The sequence below is a fragment of the Rhinolophus sinicus genome, linkage group LG11, assembly GCF_036562045.2.
Source record: "Rhinolophus sinicus isolate RSC01 linkage group LG11, ASM3656204v1, whole genome shotgun sequence".
Classification (NCBI taxonomy): domain Eukaryota; kingdom Metazoa; phylum Chordata; class Mammalia; order Chiroptera; family Rhinolophidae; genus Rhinolophus; species Rhinolophus sinicus.
Genome location: NC_133760.1, coordinates 1,284,731 through 1,310,374, shown reverse-complemented (window position 1 = coordinate 1,310,374; position 25,644 = coordinate 1,284,731). Strand labels below are relative to the sequence as shown.

The window sequence follows — 25,644 nt, the reverse complement described above, 5'->3', positions numbered from 1 at the left end:
ATTGAGCGCCTTTCAATATACTTACTGGTCGACTGACCATTCTCTTTTTTGAAGCGTCTTTTTCTATTTTTTGAGCTCTTTCCATTGAGTTTTATCTATGTCTTTTTTTTTTTTTAAATTAAATTTATTGGGGTGACAATTGTTAGTAAAATTACATAGATTTCAGGTGTACAATTCTGTATTACATCATCTATAAATCCCATTGTGTGTTCATCACCCAGAGTCAGTTCTTCCATCACCATATATTCGATCCCCCTTACCCTCACCTCCCCCCCCCACCCCCCTTACCCTCTGGCAACCACTAAACTATTGTCCGTGTCTATGAATTTCTGTTTCTCATTTGTTTGTCTTGTTCTTTTGTTGTTTTTGGTTTATATACCACATATCAGTGAAATCACATGGTTCTCTGCTTTTTCTGTCTGACTTGTTTCGCTCAGCATTACTTTCTCAAGATCCATCCATGTTGTCACAAATGTTCCTATATCATCTTTTCTCACTGCCGAATAGTATTCCATTGTGTATATGTACCACAACTTCTTTATCCATTCATCTATCGAAGGACATTTTGGTTGTTTCCATGTCTTGGCCATCGTAAACAAAGCTGCAATGAACATTGGAGCACACGTGTCTTTATCTCTAAATGTTTTCAGATTTTTTGGGTAGATACCCAGGAGAGGGATTGCTGGGTCATATGGCAATTCTATTCATAATTCTTTGAGGAACCTCCACACTGCCTTCCATAACGGCTGCACCAGTCTGCATTCCCACCAACAGTGTATGAGGGTTCCTTTTTCTCCACAGCCTCTCCAACATTTGTTACTATTTGTCTTGTTGATGATAGCCATTCTGACTGGGGTGAGGTGTATCTATGTCTTATAAATATAAAATATTTTACCAATGTTTTACTATCTACTTGTTGGAATTTCTGACATTGTTCCTTTTGAGAAATCTATATCTCAAAATATACATATTTTGAGTGTGTAGTCTCCCAGTTTGCAGCTTCCCTTTTTGCTTTTATGCTTTTTTTTCTTTTTGACTGAACCTAAGTTCTCAATTTAAAATCAAATTTGGTTTATCGGTTTTTACCTTTATGGATAGAACGTTGTCTTTTTTTTAAATTTATTTTTTAAATTTATTGGGGTGACAATTGTTATGGATAAAGAAGTTGTGGTATATATACACAATGGAATACTATTTGGTGTAAGAAAAGATGATATAGGAACATTTGTGACAACATGGATGGATCTTGAGAATGTAATGCTGAGCGAAACAAGTCAGACAGAAAAAGCAGAGAACCATGTGATTTCACTGATATGTGGTATATAAACCAAAAACAACAAAAGAACAAGACAAACAAATGAGAAACAGAAACTCATAGACACAGACAATAGTTTAGTGGTTACCAGAGGGTAAGGGGGGTTGGGGGTGGGAGATGAGGGTAAGGGGGATCAAATATATGGTGATGGAAGGAGAACTGACTCTGGGTGGTGAACACACAATGGGATTTATAGATGATGTAATACAGAATTGTACACCTGAAATAGAATGTTGTCTTGATTACCTCAAAGCAATGACTATAGTTGTTGTTGTTGTCATTGTTTTTGGCAATCTTTATTGCCTACTTTTCATAACTGGGATTATAATCAATCTCAAATTAGTTTTTGTGTATGCTGTGATGTAGGGATTGGAGTTTGCTTTTTATGTGACTATCTAATTGACACAGCACCACTTATTGAAAAAGACCATTCTTCCCCCATAGCTCTGTACTGTAGTTGTAAGATGTTGACTGTGTGAGTTTATTCATAAGCTCACTAATGTCTCTTGTTGGTCCATTATTGACCTTTACCAGTTTCCTATCATTTGCTCTAGTTTATAGTAAGTCTTTGTCAGGGTCAGAGCTAGGGTGAAGCAAGTGAGCTATTTCAATTTTTGTGCCCTGGGACCTTTTTTTTTTTTTTTTTTTTTTTTTTGTCTCATCCTAGTCTGGACCCTCATTTTTATCTTGTAGTGTAAGTTTTCCAACTCTTGTTTTTCTGCCCTTGGTTTTGATTACTTTACATCTTAGCATTTCTATAATAACTTTAAACTTAGCTCATCAAATACCAAAACCTGTTGGATGTTGAATGGAAATCCACAGAAAGAACTGATTATGTAACACAGAGCCTTCTGACCCACGAATGTCCTTTCTTCATTTATTGACAATTTCTTCCATGCTGTTTACAAACCTGTAACTCTACAGGAAGAGACCTAACACATGGTTGTAGACTTATTCTTAGGTATTTGGTGTATATGTATATAACTTTCCCCCTACTCTATAGACTTGATAGATTCAATCACTTCTACCGTGTTTCCCAGAAAATAAGACCAAGCTGGGCAATTAGCTCTAATGAGGTTTTTTTGGAGCAAAAATTAATGTAGATCTTACATGACATGGTAATAGTGTTTATATTCCTTTGTTTCTTCTGATATCACAGATTAATCAAATAGGAGACACTCTCTATGAAGCTTAAATATAATGCGAAGGGAAGGAAACAGGACATAAAAGATCATATACTTTTATGATTTCATTTATGTGAAATGCCCCAAATAGGTAAATCCACAGAGATAGAAAGCAGATTAGTGGGTGCCAGATTAGTGGCTGTGAAAGGGGGAAAGGGTGACTGTTTAGTGGATCTGCCTGGGGTATCTGTTCTGGGGGAGAGGGAAATGACACTTTGGAATTAGATAGTGGTAATGGATGCACAGCATTGTGAATGTTTTCAATGGCACTCAATTGTACCTTTTAAAACAGTAAAAAATTATGTATATTTTACCATAATAAAAATAAAATAGACTCAAGAATATATATTTTTAGAGCACACGTGTCTTTATCTCTAAATGTTTTCAGATTTTTTGGGTAGATACCCAGGAGAGGGATTGCTGGGTCATATGGCAATTCTATTCGTAATTTTTTGAGGAACCTCCACACTGCCTTCCATAATGGCTGCACCAGTCTGCATTCCCACCAACAGTGTATGAGGGTTCCTTTTTCTCCACAGCCTCTCCAACATTTGTTACTATTTGTCTTGTTGATGATAGCCATTCTGACTGGGGTGAGGTGATATCTCATTGTGGTTTTGATTTGCATTTCTCTGATGATTAGTGATGTTGAGCATTTTTTCATATGTCTATTTGCCATTTGTATGTCCTCTTTGGAGAAATCTCTCTCCAAGTCCTCTGCCGATTTTTTTTTTTAATTAAATTTATTGGGGTGACAATTGTTAGTAAAATTACATAGATTTCAGGTGTACAATTCTGTATTACATCATCTATAAATCCCATTGTGTGTTCACCACCCAGAGTCAGTTCTCCTTCCATCACCATATATTCGATCCCCCTTACCCTCTGGCAACCACTAAACTATTGTCTGTGTCTATGAGTTTCTGTTTCTCATTTGTTTGTCTTGTTCTTTTGTTGTTTTTGGTTTATATACCACATATCAGTGAAATCACATGGTTCTCTGCTTTTTCTATCTGACTTGTTTCGCTCAGCATTACTCTCTCAAGATCCATCCATGTTGTCACAAATGTTCCTATATCATCTTTTCTTACCGCTGAATAGTATTCCATTGTGTATATATACCACAACTTCTTTATCCATTCATCTATCGAAGGACATTTTGGTTGTTTCCATGTCTTGGCTACCGTAAACAAAGCTGCAATGAACATTGGAGCACACGTGTCTTTATCTCTAAATGTTTTCAGATTTTTTGGGTAGATACCCAGGAGAGGGATTGCTGGATCATATGGCAATTCTATTCGTAATTTTTTGAGGAACCTCCACACTGCCTTCCATAACGGCTGCACCAGTCTGCATTCCCACCAACAGTGTATGAGGGTTCCTTTTTCTCCACAGCCTCTCCAACATTTGTTACTATTTGTCTTGTTGATGATAGCCATTCTGACTGGGGTGAGGTGATATCTCATTGTGGTTTTGATTTGCATTTCTCTGATGATTAGTGATGTTGAGCATTTTTTCATATGTCTATTTGCCATTTGTATGTCTTCTTTGGAGAAATGTCTCTTCAAGTCCTCTGCCCATTTTTCAATTGGGTTGTTTGTTTTTTTGTTGTTGAGTTGCATGAGTTCCTTGTATATTCTGGATACTAGCCCCTTATCGGAGGCACTGTTTGCAAAAATCTTCTCCCATTCAGTTGGTGGCCTCTTTATTTTGTCAATGGTTTCTTTTGCTGTGCAGAAGCTTTTAAGTTTCATATAGTCCCATTTGTTTATTTTAGCTTTTACTTCCATTGCCTTTGGAGTCAAGTTCATAAAATGCTCTTTGAACCCAAGGTCCATAAGTTTAGTACCTATGTTTTCTTCTATGCAGTTTATTGTGTCAGGTCTTATGCTTAAGTCTTTGATCCATTTTGAATTAACTTTGGTACATGGTGACAGACAGCAGTCCAGTTTCATTCTTTTGCACGTGGCTATCCAATTCTCCCAGCACCATTTATTGAAGAGGCTGTCTTTGCTCCATTGTATGTTTTTAGCTTCTTTGTCAAAAATTATCTGTCCATATTTATGTGGTTTTATTTCTGGGTTCTCAATTCTATTCCATTGGTCTATGTGTCTGTTTTTCTGCCAATACCATGCTGTTTTCATTATTGTGGCCCTGTAGTACAAGCCAAAGTCAGGAAGTGTGATACCTCCATTATAGTTCTTTGCAGCTTTGTTTACGGTGGCCAAGACATGGAAACAACCAAAATGTCCTTCGATAGATGAATGGATAAAGAAGTTGTGGTATATATACACAATGGAATACTATTCGGCAGTAAGAAAAGATGATATAGGAACATTTGTGACAACATGGATGGATCTTGAGAGTGTAATGTTGAGCGAAATGTTACAGAAAAAGCAGAGTGATTTCACTGATATGTGGTTTATAAACCAAAAGCAACAAAAGAACAAGACAAACAAATGAGAAACAGAAACTTATAGACACAGATGGTGATGGAAAGAGAACTGACTCTGGGTGATGAACACACAATGGGATTTATAGATGATGTAATACAGAATTGTACACCTGAAATCTATGTAATTTTACTAACAATTGTCACCCCAATAAATTTAATAAAAAAAAAATTAAAAAAAAAGAATGTATTTTTTTAAAATTAAAGTTTATTGGGGTGGCAATTGTTAGTAAAGTTACATAGATTTCAGGTGTACAATTCTGTATTACATCATCTATATATCACATTGTGTGTTCACCATCCAGAGTCAGTTCTTTCCATCACCATATATTTGATTCCCTTTACCCTCATCTACCACCCCTCTCCCACTTACCCTCTGAAAACAACAAAAGAACAAGACAAACAATTGAAGAAACAAAAACTCATAGACACAGACAATAGTTTAGTGGTTACCAGACTCAAGAATATTCAGTTTTCTTTATCTACAATAATGTCTGACCTACGAAGTACAAATAACCCTGTGAATCAAGCTCACATCCATGGGTATTTTACAAAGTGCACACAAGTGCGAAGAATAGATAACCCAAAGCTGGGAAAGGCAGAAGGGGTCTGTAGGGAGCTGGAGCATTAAGGGTTAAGAAAATGTAACTTCAAGCAGAGTTTGGGAGGATGGCTGAGGGAGACTCCGATAAGCATAAAAAACAAACAGACACCTGCTGTTCTGGGGATGAGAAATTACCAAAGAGATAAAGACAGTCAGGGCCAAACTTTGAGAAAACATAACTAATCTGTACTTGCTGCCTCAGCTGCTCTATGTAATCTTGTTTCTGTGTGTATAAAAGAAAGCTGGCTTCATGATAAAATTCAAAGTATGAGAGAAGCTGAACCTTTAAAATTTGATGCAGCTCAGGCTGCCTCTGAGTTTGTTGATGTTCTTAGGAGTGTTTTGCCCTCTATGCCTTACATTACCCATTCTGTTATAATATTTCTTACATTGAGCATCTGTGTCTGCTTGGTTCTGTGCCTACTCCCCATCCTCATCAGATGTTTCATCAGCAAAATGTTAGACTTACGAGCTGACATCCATCAGCTTGAGCTTAAGGCAAGCAATACGCTTCTCTCTCCTGTGCATTTATGAGGGACGGGTTAGCCAACGACGGGTAAATATTTGGGAGCCACTTCAACACCTAAGACAGGGCTTGTATGATAAAATATGAGTACCAATGACGGGTAAGTTGAGGCAGGCGTCCTAAAACACCTAAGACAGGCACCGTCACCTCGCCATCCTGGCTGGATGGATTTTGTTCCTATAAAATAAAAAAGGGGGAGATGTGGGGAGCCATGGTTGCAGTTAACTTTAAAGCCTTAACAGGATGGCTCGGTTTATACTTAACCTATTTCCTCCCCCTGAAGCAATTGTCTCTGCCTGCATCTGGAGAGTGCTTGCATGCTGCTCAGGAATGTGGTGGGAGTGGCCAGTTCCCAGAACAGAAGGCTGATGCCTATCAGGGCAATTGATGAGATAATTACTTTTGGGAGTTTCAGTAAATTTTGTGTCTCCTGTGTTAAAGTTAAAGATTTACTGTTAACTAGGTAATGCATTTTTGTGCTTGTTAAACTGCACGTCCACAGAAGGTATAAATTCTGGGGACAGAATAAACTCAGCGTCTTCAGGATCACTGAAGTCCGCGATCGCCATCATCATATGTGTGAGTATCTTTTTTTTCATTCCCACTCCCCTTGTCAGGAACCGTTCGACTCGTGGTGGCTGGCCCGCCACAGGGTCTTGGATGTTAGAAACGCCATTGGGTAAAAGCTGTATTATAGTCAGATGTTTGATATTTGGTAGAGTGCAACATAATTTGCTTCTTCTTGGTATTCTCATTTCTGGTGCTTTACAAAGTATAATTTCCAGTTGAGTATAATCACTGGCACGACAACTTTCTCCCATTGTGTATCAGTACAGGTGAAGAGGAGAGAGACAGAAACACAATGGAGAAATTTTATTCTATCTGGAAGAACACATTTTGTTATGGAGATGGTGACGATTTCCACTACAAAATCACCCAGGGAAGTCAAAAGTTCACATCATTCTTGAATCCCCAAACACCCGCACAGCTAAGGCCACTTACGGTGGTGCTATACGGTCCTGCGGGTGTTGGGAAAACCACACTGGCAAAGAAGGTGATGCTGGACTGGACCCAGGACAACCTCCCAGAGACACTCAGTGCGGCCTTCTATCTCAGCTGCAAGGAGCTCAACCACAAGGGGGCGTGCACTTTTGCAGAGCTGATGTCTAAGAACTGGCCAGATTTGCAGGAAGCTGGTCCAGAGAGCCTCACCCAGGCACACAAAGTCCTGATTGTCATCGATGGTTTCGATGAGCTGAGAGTCCCCTCGGGGTCACTCATCCATGACATTTGTGGTGACTGGAAGAAGCGCAAGCCGGTGCCCGTCCTCCTGGGGAGTTTGCTGAAGAGAAAAATGTTACCCAAGGCCACTTTGCTGATCACCACTAGGCCGGGGGCCCTGAGAGAGCTCCGGCTCCTGCTGGAACAGCCGCTCCTCATGGAAATCGAGGGGCTCTTAGAGCTGGACAGGAGGGAGTATTTCTTGAAACAGTTTCAAGACGAGGATCAGGCACTGCGAGCTTTCGACTTGATGAAGAGCAATCCAGCTTTGTTCCACATGGGCTCGGCTCCTGCCGTGTGCTGGGTTGTGTGCACTTGTCTGAAACTGCAGATGGAGAAGGGGGAAGACCCGGGCCCCACGTGCCAAACCACCACCTCGCTGTTCCTGCGTTTCCTGTGCAGCCAGTTCACAGCGGGCCCTGGCAGCTGCCCCAGCCAGCACCTCGTGGCGCCAGTGAAGGCTCTGTGTGTCCTGGCTGCTGAGGGCGTGTGGACGCAGACATCTGTGTTCGATGGAGAAGACCTGGGGAGACTCGGGGTAGAGGAGTGTGACCTCCGTCCTTTCCTGGACAAGAACGTCCTCCAGAAGGACGGAGACTGTGGGGGCTGCTACTCCTTCATCCACCTCAGTGTCCAGCAGCTGTTAGCGGCCATGTTCTACCTTCTGGAGAGCGAGGAGGAGGAAGACGGAGAGAGCCCCAGAGGGGGTATTGGGGACGTGCAGAAGCTGCTCTCCAGGGAAGAAAGGCTGAAGAACCCCAGCCTGACCCACGTCGTGTACTTCTTATTCGGCCTCTCGAACAAGGAGCGGGCCAGGGAGCTGGAGACCACTTTTGGCTGCCGAGTGTCGATGGGCATCAAGCAGGAACTACTGAAATCCAAGTCCAGTGGGAATAAACCCTTCTCCTCAGTGATGGCCATGAAGGAGGTGCTGTACTGTCTTTACGAGTCTCAGGACGAGCAGCTCATAGAGGAAGCGATGGTCCACGTGAAGGACATGTCTCTGCATTTGAAAAACAAAATGGACATCATGTACTCATCCTTCTGCCTCAAGCACTGTCAAAACTTGCAGAAAATCTCACTGCAGGTAGAAAAGGGGCTATTCCTGGAGAATGACACTGCGTCAGAATCTGACACATGGGTCCAGAGGTAAGAACAGTCACTTCTTACTCTACTGGTTCTCCCACCTTTGGCTTCATTTCGTACATTGGGAAGAGGACAGGCTCCTGCTCCCTGTGGCTTAAGGTCGGTGTTTTCTTCTGGCTGGAATTGCCTCCTGCCGGCTCACCATTCAAGATAGGTTCCATGATGTTCAGACTAGGAATGGGGTCTTTGGAACCTTTAAAAAAACTTTAAATTAAATTTATTGGGGTAACATCAGTTAGTAATATTACATAAATTTCAGGCGTACAACATTATAGTACAACATCTGTGTACTCCATTGTATGCTCATCATCCGAAGTGTAGTATGCTTCTGTTTTAGTGTTATAGTTTTCATGTGGGGAATGGGTTAGGATGTGCCTGGACACTCCCAACATTAATACATTTTCTCCCTACCAATTCCTTTTTAAAAAACTATAGTCACCAAAACAACAACAACAACAACAACAACAAATACCCAAACAACAACAACCAAAACGAAAACAAAAACCCAACAAAAAGACACAACTATAGTCACCATTTTGTATGTTATATCTCTGTGTCATATTTATTTTACAACTGGAATATGTATGTTTTGACTCCCTTCATCCATTTCACTCAAACTTTGCCTGGGCCAATGACCAGTCTGTTCTCTGTATCTATGAGTTTAGTGTGTTCTTTTCCTTCCTTCCTTCCTCCCTCCCTCCCTCCCTCCCTCCCTCCCTCCCTCCCTCTCTCTCTCTCTCTCTTTCAGATTCCGCATGTAGGTGAGATCATACAATATTTGTCTTTTTCTGTCTGACTTATTTCATGCAGCATATCCTCAAGGTGCAGCCATGTTGCGGTAAATGGCAAAATTTTCTGTTTTATGGCTGAATAACATTCCATTGCATATAAGTACCACGTTTTCTTTATCCACTCATCCATTAATGAAAACTTAGGTTGTCTCCATTTCTTGGCTATTGTGAATAGTGCTGCTACATGTGGGGTGTTGATATCTTTTTGAGATGGTAATTTTGTTTTCTTCAGATAAATACACAGGAGTGGAATTTCTGGGTCATACAGTAGTTCTATTTTTAATTTTTTTGAGGAACCTTCACACTGTTTCCAATTCACATCCGCATCAGCAGTGCACAGAAGTTCCCTTTTTTCCACATCCTCACCAATACTTGTTATCTCTTGTCTTTTTGATGACAGCAATTCTAATAATTGAGAGATGATATCTTATTGTGGTTTTGCTTTGTATTTCTCTAAGGATTAGAGGTGTTGAGCACCTTTACATGTAGCTGTTGGCCATCTGTATGTCTTCTTTGGGAAAATGTCAATTCAGGTCCTCTGCCCATTTTATGGGTCTATATCAAACTAAAAACTTCTGCACAGTAAAGAAACCATCAATAAAAGAAAGAGGCAACCAATGGAATGAGAGAAGATATTTGTAAACAACACCTCCAATAAGGGGCTAATATCCAAAATATGTAAAGAACTCATACAATTCAACAACAACAAAAGATCCAATTAAAAATGGATTTTTTCCATTGAGTTGTGCGAGTTCTTTTTATATTTTGGATATCAACCCCTTATTAGAGCTATGATTTATAAATATTTCCTCCCATTCTGCAGGTTACTTTTCATTTTATTGATGGTTTTTCAGAACAACCTAATGCTTTTCATGACTTTTCCCAGATGTACTGTTAATAGATGCTCCTGTCCATCACTTCCTCCTAGGTCACAGAGCGACTATCACACTCTTTGTCTCTGGACGGATCTTTGCTCTGTGTTCAGTTCAAACAAGAACCTGAAATTTCTGGATGTGGGTCAAAGCTTCCTGAGTCATTCCTCCATGAGGATTCTTTGTGAGCAGATTACCCGTGTTACCTGTCATCTCCAGAAGGTGGTGTAAGTAGATGCTAATTTTGCGATGGCTGTCCTCAGGCATTTTTAATGTGAGACCCATATTTGAATGTTAGACCTGGTTTCAAACAGCCAGGTGCTCAGAACACAAAGAAATGAAATGGTTCCCATCCTTAAATGTGTCTAGTGGGAGAATTATATGTCATATTGTCATTTTCATGAAATCTGGCCAAGAGTTTGGATCCTTCCATACATACGCTGTGAGGCGTGTTTGAAACTTGACCCGTAGGAAAAATAGGCATGTGCATGTCAGAAAGAGACCTGCGGTGGGAATTGGGGAAATATTTCAGAGAGATAAGTTCAAATATGTGCATAAGAACATGTTGGAGAGACAATGATGAGCTTATAATTAGTGTGTAGAGTGGGATTGAGAAATGAGTGTGAGTAAGGTAGGTTGTGGCAGATGTGAGTCATGATGTGGGCCACTTGGACAGATGACTATGAGGACATCCTTTTCTTTTTATTTATTATTTTCTTTATTAGTTTCAGGTGTACAAAACAATGTAATAGACATTTACACCCCTCACAAAGTGATAAACCCCCCAATCTACTACCCTCTGACATTGTATATAGCTGTTAACAATACCATTGACTATATTCCCTATGCTGTACTTTACATCCTGTAAATATATGTGTATATAGATATTCAGTTTCAGGTGTATAGCACATTGGGCAGGCATCTACACAATCTATGATGTGATCCCCCTGATAAGTCCAGTGCCCATCTGGCACCCTACATAATCTTTGCAACATTATTGATTATATTCCCCGTACTGTATTTCATATCCCTGTGACTATACTGTGATTACTAACTGGCACTTTCTAATCCCTTCACCTGCTTCCCCATTCCCAACCCCTCCCATCTAGCAACCATCAGTTTTTCCCTCTATACCTCTGAGTCTATTTCTGAGTTTAGTTTGCTCATTTATTCTGTTTTTCAGATTCCACATATAAGTGAGATTATATGGTATTTGTCTTTCTCAATCTGACTTATTTCACTTAGCATAATATTCTCTAGGTCTATCCAGGTTGTTGCAAATGGTAAGATTTCATTCTTTTTTATGGCCAAGTAATAATCCCTTGCGTAAATGTACCACAGTTTCTCTATCCAATCATCTATTGACGGGCATTTCAGTTGTTTCCATATCTTGGCTATTGTGAATAGCACTGCAATAAACATAGGGGTTCATATATTTTTCTGAATTAGTGTTTTGAATTTATTTGGATAGGTACCCAGGAGTCATAAGGTAGTTCCATTTTCAATTTTTTGAGATACTTCCATACTGTTTTCCATAGTGGCTCCACCAATCTGCAACTCTACCAACAGTGCACGAGGGTTCCCTTTTCTCCACATCCTCACCAACACTTGTTGTTCATTGATTTATTGATGATAGGCCATTCTGACCGGAGTGAGGTGGTATCTCATTGAGGTTTTTATTTACATTTCTCTTATGATTAGTGATGTTGAGCATTTTTTCCATATGTCTGTTGGCCTGTATGTCCTCTTTAGAGAAATGTCTCTTCATGTCCTCTGTCCATTTTTTAAATTGGGTTGTTTGTTTTTTCGGCGTTGAGTTTTATAAATTTTGGATATTAACCCCTTATTAGATGTATCATTGGTAAATATCTTCCTCCCATTCAGTAGAATGTCTTTTTGTTTTATCGATGATTTCCTTTGCCATAAAAATACCTTTTAGTTTGATGTAGTCCCACATGTTTATTTTTTCTTTTGCTTCCCTTGCCCAAGGGGATAGATCAGTAAAAGTATTTCTAAGGGTTATGTCTGCAAATTTACTCCCTATATTTTCTTCTAGGAGTTTTATGTTTCGAGTGTTACATTTAGGTTTTTAATTCATTTTGAATTTATTCTTGTTTATGTGGTAGAAGGTGGTCCATTTTCATTTTTTTTGCATGTATCTGTCCAGTTTTCCCATCACCATTTATTAAATAGACTGTATTTACCCCAATGTAAATTCTTGCTTCCATTGTCATTTATTGACTGACCATATAGGCATAGATTTATTTATGGGCTCTCTATTTTGTTCCATTGATCTGTGTGTCTCTTTTTATGCCAATACCATGATGTTTTGATTACTATAGCTTTGTAGAATGATTTGATGCCAGGTAGTGTGATACCTCCCACTTTGTTCTTATTTCTCAAGATTGTTGTGGCTATTTCGGGTGTTTTATGGTTCCATTTAAACTTTAGCATTATTTGTTCTAGTTCTGTGAAAAATATCATTGGTAATTTGATAGGGATTGCATTGAGTCTGTATATTGCCTTTGGTAGTATGGAAATTTTAACTATATTAATTCTTCCTATCCATGAGCATGGTATATGTTTTAATTTATTTGTATCTTCTTTAATTTATCTCTTTGATGTCTTCTAATTTTCTGAGTACAGGTCTTTTACTTCCCTGGCTAAATTTATTTCTAAGTATTTTATTGTTTTTGAAGGAATTGTGAATGGGATTGTTTTCTTAATTTCTCTTTAAGATAGTTTGTTATTGGTGTATACAAATGGTATAGACTTTTCAACTAACACATGTTCAGGGGATAAATTTCGTAAGTTCTGTTCAAAACTCCATACAGATACATTGCTGAAACTTTCCCCTAAATCAACATTCTGTAGAAGCCTTAATTAATCCATTGAAAATGTAGTCCTATTTACTTACAACAAATAGCTATGCCACACATCAGTTGACTGTACCTGCTGATGTCAGGTGACAGATAGCTTATCTAGGAATGTCATGGAGTGTGTGTGTACACAGCAACAAAATCTAACATGGGCCAATGCCAGTAAAGATGTCGATTTCTTCTGTATGGCCTTGAAAAGCTTACACTGCTCTTTTTTTTCTTTAAATTAAAGTTTATTGGGGTGACGATTGCTAGTAAAGTTACATTACTCTGCTGTTTTTGTAAGGCATTACATGAGAACAAGAATTAAAAGACACTTGTAATTTGCATCACTAAGAGTTTAGGACAGTTTAAGCAGGGGCTCTGAATGTCTTATTCTGACTCTGTGCTGAAAATTTGATTTTGGAGCTTCTTTTAGATAAGACACAGGGAATGTTCACTATCTTAAAATGAAGGGTCAAGACTAATTGCATGTTTAGAGAGAAGAGCATTTCACAACAGGAGGATAGATCGCCTGGTTTGGAGGCACTGGGTGAAAGCAGGCTAAGATGCTCTAACAGTACACGTGGAAATAAATATCTGAATAAGAGTGTAGTTAAAGAGACAGTCACGTGGGTGTTGATTGTATCTCAAATTAGGGTGCATTAAGCATGCTTTAAAAAGAGACCCTGAAAAAGTCCTTTCTTTTGTTATTTCCTACTATGTATACAGGATAATTTATGAGCTAGCTTCATTATTGTATAACATGAAGTTGATTGACTGTTAATGTTTAAGAAGGTGGCATAGTTTACGTGCTAGGAAAACCTTCTTATTTTTTTATGCTGAGTTGTTTCTTGAAGCTTAGCATTTGATTACAGAAAATCCATGTTATAACCCACTTACGGTTTATTTTAATCCAATTTAATATTCCACAATCATGCTAGCTGACAGGGAAATTAAAAAAACACACAAAAAACTCTTAACGGTCCATACCTTCAAGGAGTCTGTAACTTATTTATTATCTTAGAAACCATAGCTTGCTGTAGCCTAAATCAGAACTGCTTTGTAGAAATGTAGATGACCACATGGGGGTATGGGGATAAGTGATTTATTCTTACTAGACAAAGCCAGTAAGTGTTGAGGGGGAGGGGAAGACGTTTGTGAGCTGCAGGTTGAAAGGAATGATATGACACAGAAAACAAGGTTAGGGATGTTTCATCTGGAGAACAGCATGGGCAAAGATGAGAGTGAGCCAGCCCTTCACTGCCTCTTTCCATCTTCCCTTCCATCACTAGGTACCACTTGAATTCACAGTCCCTCGTGTTGCTCTTCCCAGCTGTCATTCCACTGACTTGTTCTTCAAGTGAGCATATCAGACTGTCTTCCCCCTTTCCATCTTGACTTGTGACATCTCGTCTTACAGTTTTCACAGCACCAACTATCTATTGCTTCCAAAATGGAATCCCTCCTTTTTATTTTTCCTAGGATTAAAAATGTCTCCCCTGCCGAAGCATATCAGGACTTCTGTCTGGCTTTCACTGGTAAGAAGACTTTGACTCACCTGACCCTGGAAGGCAGTGTCCACAGTGAGAAGATGCTGCTGCTGTTGTGTGAGACCCTGAAACACTTGAGATGTAATCTGCATTATTTGAGGTAGATCTCATGCCATTGCTGTTCTCAGCATTGAAAGCATGCTGTGAGCTCTGCTGTGCTGCTGGGTGAACTAGACAGAAGAGGGTACCACGCTGAGTGCATGTCATGCTACACAGGAGAACATATCCTCAACTAGAACCTGGATGGGGTTTCAGCCTCTGCTCTTTCCGGAGATAGCTTGTCCTCTGCATTGACTACCAAGCCCAGAATGCAAAGAAACACCCAGAATTTTGTGTCATCCTCTAGCTTAGGGACATGGTATTACAGGCTGCATTTTGCCTTCCTGCTGTGATTCAAAATGGCCATCGACCTTAACTGGCCACTGAGTAATGCTATAGAAGCATCAAGTATCCTGTTCCTGGTAGCTCACTGGTTGGGGAGATTCCTCTTTCCTCAGTGAACTCCCATAATGAGTGCTCTGACTATCATCACACATCTTTAGGGTACCAGTTTTCCCTCCAGACTCAGATGCATAGCAACCTGAGGTACCAGCTAGTGGCACAGGTTTTTGGATTTGGAAATGACCTCAAGTCCTGCTCTGACATTTATGAGGTATACACACAAATGGGAATGTTTACCACTTTTGATGGTACTCTTTTTCATATAATTAAAAAAACATCTGTTATTCTAAAATTTTTAAAACTTAATTTATTTTTAATTAGTTTCAGGTGTACAGAACAATGTAATAGTTAGACATTTATCATTTATACTCCTCACAAAGTGATAAACTCCCTCCCCCAATCTACTACCCCTCTGATATCGCATATAGCCATTGCATTTCCACTGTCTCTATTCCTAATGCTGTACTCCACTTCTTGTGAATATATGTGTGTGTGTGTGTATATATATATATATTTATAGTTGACATTCATTATTATTCAGCTTCAGGTGTACAGCAGTTATCAGGCATCTACATTATCCCTGAAGTGGTCTCCCTAATAAGACAAGTGTCCATCGGATACCCTACAAAATATTTACAACATTATTAATTATATTCCCCAAACAGACTTTTGTATCCCCGTGGCAATCTTGTGGTTACCGATTGTGCTTTCTAATCCCCTCACCTTCTCCTTTATCCCCACCCTCCCATCTAGCAACCCTCAGTTTTTCTTCTATATCTGAGACTGTTTCTGACTAGTTCATTTGTTGATTCTTTTCTTTACAGTCTACATATAAGTGAGATCATAAGGTATTAGTCTTTCTCTGTCTGACTTATTTCACTTAACATAATGTTTTTTAGGTCCATCCATGTTGTTGCAAATGGTAAGATTTCATTCTTCTTTATGGCTGCGTAATACTCCATTGTATAAATGTACCACAGTTTCTTCCCCCCCCCCTTATTTCCACGACTCCCCACTCCAGTTCAAGCCATTGTGTCTCAGTCTAGTTGTGTAGGACAAAGCTCCCTGGCCCATGCTGGTATTATGAGCCTTACGCCTCCCCTGGCTGAAGCTGTCAGTCTCCGATTGTAGGTTGGCCGTTCACAGCAGCTCTCGCTGGCTGCTGGCCACTCACTCACACTGGCCACCGGATGCTCATGGCAGCACACGGCAGCCCTTGGCATCCCACAGCAGCTAATGCTGACCTCTAGCTGCTCGCTGGCAGCCCAGCTCCAGGGAGACCCATTGTTCACAATCTTAGCTGTAGAGGGTACAGTTCACTGGCCTATGTGGGAATCAAACCGGTGACCTCAGTGTTAGGAGCACGGCGCTCCAACCACCTGAGCAACTGGGACGGCTCATACCATACATAGTTTATTAATCCAGTTGTCTACCGATAGGCATTTCGGTTGTTTCCATGTCTTGGCTATTGTGAATAGTGCTGCAATAAACATGGGAGTGCATAGATTTTTTCGAATTAGCATTTTGGAATTCTCTGGATAGATACCCAAGAGTGGAATTGCTGGGTCATAAGGTAGTTCCATTTCCAGTTTTTTGAGATACCTCCATACTGTTTTCCATAGTGACTGCACCAATCTGCAATCCCATCAACAGTGCATGAGGGTTCCCTTTTCTCCACATCCTCACCAGTACTTGTTCTTTGTTGATTTATTGATGACAGCCATTTTGACTGGGGTGAGGTGGTATCTCATTGTGGTTTTTATTTGCACTTCTCTAATGATTAGGAAGGTTGAGCATTTTTTCATATGTCTGTTTGCCATCTGTATGTCCTCTTTAGAAAAATGTCTCTTCATGTCCTCTGCCCATTTTTAAAATTGGGTTGTTTGTGTTTTTGGAGTTGAGTCGAAAGAGTGTTTTTTTTAATTATAAATTTTGGATGTTAACCCTTTATCGGATATATCATTGATAAATACCTTTTCCCATTCAGTAGGATCCCTTTTTGTTTTATTTATTTTTATTTTTATCTTTTTCTTCTTTTTTTTTTAAATTAAAGTTTATTGGGGTGACAATTGTTAGTAAAATTACATAGATTTCAGGTGTACAATTCTGTATTACATCATCTATAAATCTCATTGTGTGTTCACCACCCAGAGTCAGTTCTCCTTCCATCATCATATATTTGATCCCCTTTACCTTCATCTCCCACCCCCCACCCCCCTTACCCTCTGGTAACCACTAAACTATTGTCTGTATCTATGAGTTTTTGTTTCTCATTTGTTTGTCTTGGTCTTTTGTTGTTTTTGGTTTATATACCACATATCTGTGAAATCATATGGTTCTCTGCTTTTTCTGTCTGACTTATTTCGCTTAGACTTTTTGTTTTATTGATGGTTTCCTTTGCTGTGAAAAAGATTTTTTAGTTTGACGTAATCCCATATGTTTATTTTTCCTCTTACTTCCCTTGCCTGAGGGTATATATCAGTAAAAATATTACTCCAGGTAATGTCTGTAAACTTTCTTCCTGTATTTTCTTCTAGGAGTTTTATGGTTTCAGATCTTACATTTAAGTCTTTAATGAATTTTGAATTTTTTCTTGTATATGTGTAAGAAGGTGGTCCAGCTTCGTTTTTTTGCATGTGTCTGTCCAGGTTTCCCAGCACCATTTATTGAATAGACTGTCTTTACACCACCGTAAATTCTTATTTCCATTGTCGTAGATTAAATGACCATATAGGCATGGATTTATTTCTGGGCTCTCTATTCTGTTCCATTGATCTGTGTGTCTGTTTTTATGCCAGTTCCATGCTGTTGTGATTTTGTAGCCTTGTAGTATAATATGATGTCAGGTATTGTGATACTGCCCACTTTGTTCTTATTTCTCAAGAACACAGAGGCTATCTGGGGTCTTTTATGGTTCCATTTAATTTTAGGATTATATGTTCTATTTCTGTGAAAAATATCCTTTGTAGTTTGATAGGCATTACATTGAATCTGTATATTGCCTTAGGCAGTATGGACATTTAAACAATACTAATTCTTCCTATCCATGATCATGGTATGTGTTTCCATCTATTTGTATCTTCTTTAATTTCTCTCTGCAGTGTCTTATAATTTTCTAAGAACAGGTCTTTTACTTCTTTGGTTAAATTTATTCCTAGGTATTTTATAGTCTTTGAATGGGATTGTTTTCTTAATTTTTCCTTCTGATGTTTTATTATTAGTATATACAAATGCAACTGATTTCTGAATATTAATTTTGTATCCTGCTACTTTACTAAATTCATTTATCAGTTCTAATAGTTTTTGGGTGGAGTCCGTGGGGTTCTCGATATATGGTATCATGTCATTTGCATATAACGACAATTTCACTTCCTCCTTACCAATTTGGATGCCTTTTATTTCTTTTTCTTGTCTGATTGCTGTGACTAGAACTTCCAGAACTGTGTTGAATAGAAGTGGACAAAATGGGCAACCTTACCTTGTTTCTGATCTTAAGGGGAATGGTTTTAGCTGTTTCCCATTGAGTATGATGTTACTTGTGGGTTTATCATATATGGCCTTTATTTTGTTGTGATACGGTTCCTCTATTCCCACTTTCTTGAGTTCTTATCATAAATGGCTGCTGGATTTTGTCAAATGCTGTTTCTGCATCTACTGATATGATCATATGATTTTTATTTTTCATTTTGTTAATGGAGTGTATCACATTAATTGATTTGTGGATGTTGAACCAAATTTGCATACCAGGAATGAACCCACTTGATCATGGTGTACGGTCTTTTTAATATATTGCTGAATACTGTTCGCTAACATTTTGTTGAGAATTTTTGCATCTATGTTCATTAGGGATATCAGCCTGTAGTTTTCTTTTCTTTGTAATGTCTTTGTCTGATTTTGGGATCAGGGCGATAATGGCCTTGTAAAAATTGTTTGGGAGTCTTCCCTCCTTTTGGATTTTTTTGGATACTTTGAGGAGAATAGGTGATAATTCTTTTTTAAATGTTTTGTAAAATTCCCCTGTAAAGCCATCTGTTCCAGGGCTTTTGTTTGTTGGGAGCTTGTTGATTACTGATTCAATATCCCTGGTAGTAATCAGGCTATTCAGGTTTTCCGTTTCTTCTTGAGTTAGCCTGGGAAAGTTGTATGCTTCTAGAAAATTGTCCATTTCTTCCAGATTGTCTAATTTGTTGGCATATAGTTGTTCATAGTAATTTCTTAATTTTTTTTTGTATTTCTGTGATGTCTGTTGTCACTTTTCCTGTTTCATTTCTGAGATTATCAATTTGGGTCCTCTCTTTTTTTTCAATGAGTCTGGCTAAAGGTTTGTCAATTTTATCTTCTTGAAAAACCACCTCTTGGATTCATTGATCATTTGCATTTTTTTCTTTTTTTCTTTTTTTTTGGTCTCTATTTCATTTATTTCCACTCTGATCTTTATTATCTCTTTACTTGTACTCATTTTGGGCTTATCTTGCTGTCCTTTTTCCAGATCCCTTAAGTGTAAGGATAAACTGTTGATTTGTGATTTTTCTTGTTTCTTTAAGTAGGCTATGAATTTCCTTCTTAGGACTGCTTTCACTGCATCTCATAGATTATGGGTCGTTGAGTTTTCATTTTTGTATGTCTCAAGATATCTTTTGATTTCTTCCTTGATCTCATTGCTGACGCATTAATTTTTTAGTAACATATTACTCAGCCTCCATGTATTTGTGTGTCTTCCAGTTTTTTTCCTGTAGTTGATTTCTTTTCTTTATTTTTCCCCCCATCAGAACTGTAGTTGATTTCGAATTTCATAGCACTGTGGTCAGAGAAAGCAACTGGTATGATTTCAATTTTCTTAAAAATCAAGACTTGTTTTGTGGCCTAACATGTGGTCTATCTTGGAAAATGTCCATGTGCGCTTGAGAAGAATGTATATTCTGCAGCTTTGGGATGAAATGCTCTGAAAATGTTGATTAAATCCAAGTGGTCCAATGTATCATTTAAGGCCACTGTTTCCATATTTATTTTCTGTCTGGAAGGCCTGTCCCTTGTTGTCAGAGGTGTGTTGAGGTCCCCTACTATGATAGTGTTACTGTTGATCTCTGTCTTAGTGTCAGTCAATATCTGCTTTATGTATTTAGGTGCTCCTATGTTGGGTGCATAGATGTTTACTAGGGTTATGTCCTCTTGTTGGATCGATCCCTTTATTATTATGTAGTGCCCATCTTTGTCTTTTAATGTATTCTTCATTTTAAAGTCTTTTTGTCAGATGTAAGTATTGCTACAGGAGCTTTTTTCTCATTTCCATTTGCATTAAATATATTACTCCAACCCTTCACTTTCAGCCTGTGTGTCTTTTGATCTGAGGTGAGTCTCTTGTATACAAAATATGCAAAGGTCTTATTTTCTTATCCACACAGCCACCCTATGTCTTTTGATTGGAGCCTTTAATCCATTTACATTTAAAATGATTATTGATAGGTACATAGTTATTGCCATTTTTTAAATTTGTAGTTAGATTGTTTTCATCTTTCTTCTGCTTACAGAAGCTCTTTTAATATTTCCTGAAATTCTGGGTTGGTGGTAATAAATTCCTTTAGCTTTTTCTTTTCTGGTAAGCTCTTTATCTCTCCTTCAATTTTAAATGATAGCCTTGCTGTGTAAAGCAATCTAGGTTGTAGGCCTTTGTTTTTCATCACTTTGAGTATCTCCTGCCACTCCTTTCTGGCTTGCAAAGTTTCTGTAGAAAAGTCATTTGATAGTCTTATGGGAGTTCCCTTGTATATAACCTGACGTCTTTCTCTTACTGCTGTTAGGATTCTCTCTTTGTCTTTAACCTTTGCCATTTTAACTATAATGTGTCTTGGTGTGGACCTGTTTGGGTTTATCTTGGTTGGAACTCTCTGCACTTCCCGGGCTTGTATGTCAGTTTCCTTCACCAGGTTAGGGAAGTTTTCGGTCATTATTACTTCAAATATGTTCTTGATCCCTTGCTTCCTCTCTTCACCTTCTGGTTTTTCTATGATGTGCATGATGTTACACTTGATGTTATCCCAGAGGTCTCTTAAATGATTTTCATTGTTTTTAATTCTTTTTTCTTTTTGTTGTTCTGTTTGGGTGATCTCTGCTAACTTGTCTTCTAAGTCGCTGATTCGATCCTCTGCCTCATTTAACCTACCGGTAATTCCTTCAGGTGTGTTCTTTATTTCAATTATTGTATTCTTGCGTTCTAACTGGTTTTTCTTTATGATTTCTCTATCCTTCTTTATGTTGTCACTAAGCTCCTTAAACATTCTTATCATCAGTGTTCTGAACTATGTCTCTGATAGGTTCGTTACCCCTATTTCATTTGGTTCCAATTCTGGAGGTTTCTTCTGTTCTTTTATTTGGGACATGTTTCTTTCTTTCCCCATTCTAGCCAACACTCTGTGTTTTCTTCGATGTATTGAGTAGAATCCCTAGGGTTCTTGGTCTTTGCTGGGTGATCTTATGTAGTATGTGACTTTTATATTTGACTTGCACCACTTCCCTATTCTCCTGTGTGTGTGCTCCAAAGGTTACCCTTGTGTTGTATGTATTGCCCTGTTAAAGTTGATCTTTAATTGCCTTTGGCTTGTCAGTAGGTGGGATTGACTCCTAGGCTGACTAGTTGTGAGACTTGGCTCTGCCCACAGTGGATGTTCTGCTGCGTGAGGGTTGACCGCTCAAATGAGGCTTGGCCCCTATGGGCTCTTGTGCCTGTAGAGAATTCCCTCTGCGTGTGTCACCTGTAGGTCAAACCCGGTAGTATTCTGGTTTGGTCTGGAGTTGGCCTCTGGCTGTGTTGAATCTTGTGCCTCTTGTGCTGGGCCCTGGTGTAGGGCGATTTCAGAACAAAGCAAATCACCAAGCACAACAACAGCAACAACAACAACAATGAAGAAAAAAACCAAATACACTAACGTGAAAACAACCGATAACCCACACTCAACACAGGCAGAATATGAAAGATACGAAAAGAAAAAAAAGCAGCTCCAGTTTTGGCTTAAGCCCACCAAGCAATCTCCAGGTTGTTCTCTGCTGTACAAAGAGTCCTTGAGTCTTGTAGAGGCAGAGCCGGTTGGCTGGCGCCCAGAGTGACACTGGGACTGCACTTCTAGATGAGTGGGGCTGTGGGGTGTGGATGGTAGTTTTTACAAAGTCAGTGCAGTTTCTGCTCTCACCTGCACATTTGCGTGCTGAGTGTACCACAGCCAACCCCGTGCCCAGATCTTCTGAGTCTAAGGGCACTTCTTTTGACAGGGCATGTGGAGGGCATGAGATTTCTGAGCTGTTGAAAGCCCAGAGGTGCCTCTGCCACCTGCTGCTGACCACTGGGTGTGTCTCCGCAGTTGTAATTGCCCTGCCCTAGGCAGGCCAGAAAAGGTGGGTGCTGGGGATGGAGGAGTCTTCCAGTGATGTCACACTCTTCCCAACCTCTTCACTAGGTCACAGCGGCAAACAGGGTCTTCCCAGATCTTGAGCTCTATGGCTCCTCTGTAATCCGACACTACTCCTCAAGCTGGGCCCTCCAGCTTGAGACTCTGGAAGGGTAGAGGTAGGATTGCTGTGGGAGAGTGTGGGGAGGGGCCCAGGTACGGCATTTACTTCTTTGTCTGACCTAGGGCCCAGCTGGAGGTCTCAGCTGAGGTTACTGCCTCAAACACTGGATATGCTAGGAAGGAGAGATCTCTATGGGATGCAGGGAAAGAGCCCACCTCCTGGCTCTTGTGATCTCTGTTCTGTCCTGGGTCGTCCTGCGTCTACGTAACCGCGGATGCGGGCCACGTCTCCACATCGTTCCCTTCCCTCTTCCCCTGCTCGTACGGTTTGCCCACCTTCAAGTAATCCTCATAGGAATCTCTTGCTGTTCCGTGTGATGAACAGAGTCCTTTGATGGGTTGTAGACGTTGAATTTGTGGTAAGTTCTGGAGGAGAACTCAGGAAGACCACCTCACTATGGCTATTCCTATGACATCTCTCCAACATTAATCTGTTATTCTAAAGTTTTGATAAGTGATATTTCTAAGTGGATAACTTAAGTCTCCAAAATGACAAATAGCTGATGTGGAATCTTCAGTTTGTGTTTATGTGATTTGAGACAGTTTAAAATTCACCTTGTATTCCATTATTTAAGTAAACTTGTAATGTCCTTGTTATAGGTTAAGCTCTGAGGGAGGAAAAGTACTAATTTAAGCACTCCAATTTTTCCTATGACATACATCCTAACAATCACAGGATGTGGATGGATTACTTTCTTTATTTGCTTGACATAAAGGTGTTGTCTCTCCTCAAAGTACAGGGAAAAAAGAATATTACAAAGGTTAAGTAACTTGCAAAGATTTTGAATATGGTAAGAGCAGAACCATGATTCAAACAATAAGATTGTCCCAGAGTTCCATACTCTGTTCTGTGTCTGTAAGAGTAGCTGGATTTCAGAGCCTAATATAAGGGATTAATGGATTGCCTCTATGTTCTCCCAAACAATGGCATTCATATTCCCATCAACAGAAAGAGTTCCTAATTCTCCATATCCTTGCAACACTTAAACTCAACAAATTTTGGACCTAGTTGCCTAAGGGTCAAATTGTATCTCCTTGTTTTAATTTGCCTCTTCCTTAATAGTTTATGAAATTGACCTTTTTTTAGTAGAAATCTACACTTTATTTATTTATTTTTCATTAAATTTATTGGGGTGACATTGGTTCATAAAATTATATAAGTTTCAAGTGTACATTTCTATAATACATCATCTGTGTATTGCATTGTGTGTTCACCACCAAGAGTCAGTTCTCCTTCCATCACCATGTATTTGAGGGGGTCAGATATATGAAATTGAACTTTTTGAGTATCAGGCATCAATATTTTTCCGCTATAGAATCCAATATCTAGATCTCAGCAAGATTAGTACAGACTCAGTCATGGAACATGATCGTATTAAAAAATGACATGTGAAAAATAGGTCATGTTGGTGAAATTTCACACAGAATAGTATATAGATTTTTTTTTCTCTTAGAAATGAGGCTGGATGTTGACCAAATGACCAGGAGGATATTTGAAGAAACAAAGGAAATCAACTCTCTCCAACAATTCAGACCAGGGTTGGACACATATTGGAGTAGAATGAGATAAAAACCAAGGATATAATCTTTGGGGAAACATAATAAGATGATAGGGCCTCTCTCTGTCCTCCCAGAAGAATGACTTGCCCCCATGTATCCCACAGGTTGGGGTCTTGTTCTGACATCACTCAGCAGTGGGATAATTTCTCCTTGGCCCTTGAAACCAACCAGTCCCTGAAATGCCTGGATCTCATGGCCAGTGAGCTCCTGGATGAAGGCGTTAAGTTGCTGTGCACTACTCTGAGACACCCAAAGTGCTTCCTGCAGAGATTGTCGTAAGTCTTTGCTCTTCCATGGAGAGAGTTTATTGTCTCGGCCACATAGAGAAGAGCAATGGTAGTATCAGACTTTCAGGGTAACCCATATGTGACCTACTGATGTAGACATCTGGTTCTCAGTTTTTGGTCCCAGGCAGATGATTCATGCATTTTGCTTGCACTTCTCTCATTTCTGATCCTTCATGGCTGTGATCACCAGAACAAGATAGAGAGGGTGTGTTCAGTAAGGAGGGTTGTCGGTTGAGAAGGTTGGACTTTGGAAATATTTTCACCATCTTGCCATGTGTGTGGTCAAGAAGGTTGGATTTTGGAAACATTTTCACCATCTTACCATGTGTGTGGTGCTTCTGTAGGATGGAAAACTGTCACCTTACGGAAGCCTGTTGCAAGGAGCTTTCTTCTGCTTTGATTGTTACCCAGAGACTGACACACCTGTGCTTGGCCAAGAACAACCTTGGAGATGGTGGGGTGAAACTTCTGTGTGAAGGCTTGAGTTACCCCGAATGTCAATTACAGACCCTGGTGTAAGTCCCTGCTGTGTGTGTGTGTGTGTGTGTGTATTTGTGTATGTGTTGTATGTAAGATTGGTAGGACAGATGAAACTATTTAATAATTCTGCCTGAATGAAATTGGCAAGACCCTGGTACAAATTAGGGAAAGAACAGGTAGAATCACAGACATTAGTATTTGCCTACTTTTCAGAGCAGAATTTCCTTTCTGGCCTTTTCCTATTCTAGGAAGCTGGCATAGATGATTGGTTCTGAGATCTGATGTTTTTTGTATGTTTTTTGAGTTCTTAAGACATACTTCCCCTTGCGTTTGGGGATGGATTGAGGTATATGGTATGGGTTGAAAAGTTTTTGTTTTTTGTAAAGAGCCAGATGGTGAGCACTTTAGACTTTGTAGGCCATATGGTCTCTATTATAGTTGTTTGACTTTGCTGTTGTCATGAGAACATATAAAGGAACAGGTGTGGCTGTGTTCCAATAAAACATTGTTTACAAAAAACAGGTGGTGGGCTGGATTTGACCCATGGGCTGTAGTTTGCTCACCTTGTTACACAGGAACAAGCCCAACATGAAGTACCTGTACCCATTAGAATCACAGGTAGGGCAACATTCAAGAGACTGTGTAGAGGTAGAGACCTATTTCTGTTCAGAAATTCTATCTGGTTTTTATTTCTCTGGGGCTTTTGCTGTCCTAGAAAACCACTGTCTGACA

General features: G+C 39.4%; 1 protein-coding gene across 1 annotated transcript in view; it reads left to right on the top strand.

The window, feature by feature from the left end:
* Positions 1–25,644, top strand: part of NLRP7 (NLR family pyrin domain containing 7) — a 38,144-nt gene that overhangs the window by 6,162 nt on the left and 6,338 nt on the right. Inside the window, exons 2-7 of the mRNA XM_074315861.1 lie at positions 6,699–6,760; positions 6,913–8,511; positions 10,228–10,398; positions 14,515–14,682; positions 24,250–24,420; positions 24,777–24,947. Coding sequence (XP_074171962.1) covers positions 6,699–6,760; positions 6,913–8,511; positions 10,228–10,398; positions 14,515–14,682; positions 24,250–24,420; positions 24,777–24,947 — 2,342 coding nt within the window. The remainder of the gene's footprint in view (positions 1–6,698; positions 6,761–6,912; positions 8,512–10,227; positions 10,399–14,514; positions 14,683–24,249; positions 24,421–24,776; positions 24,948–25,644) is intronic.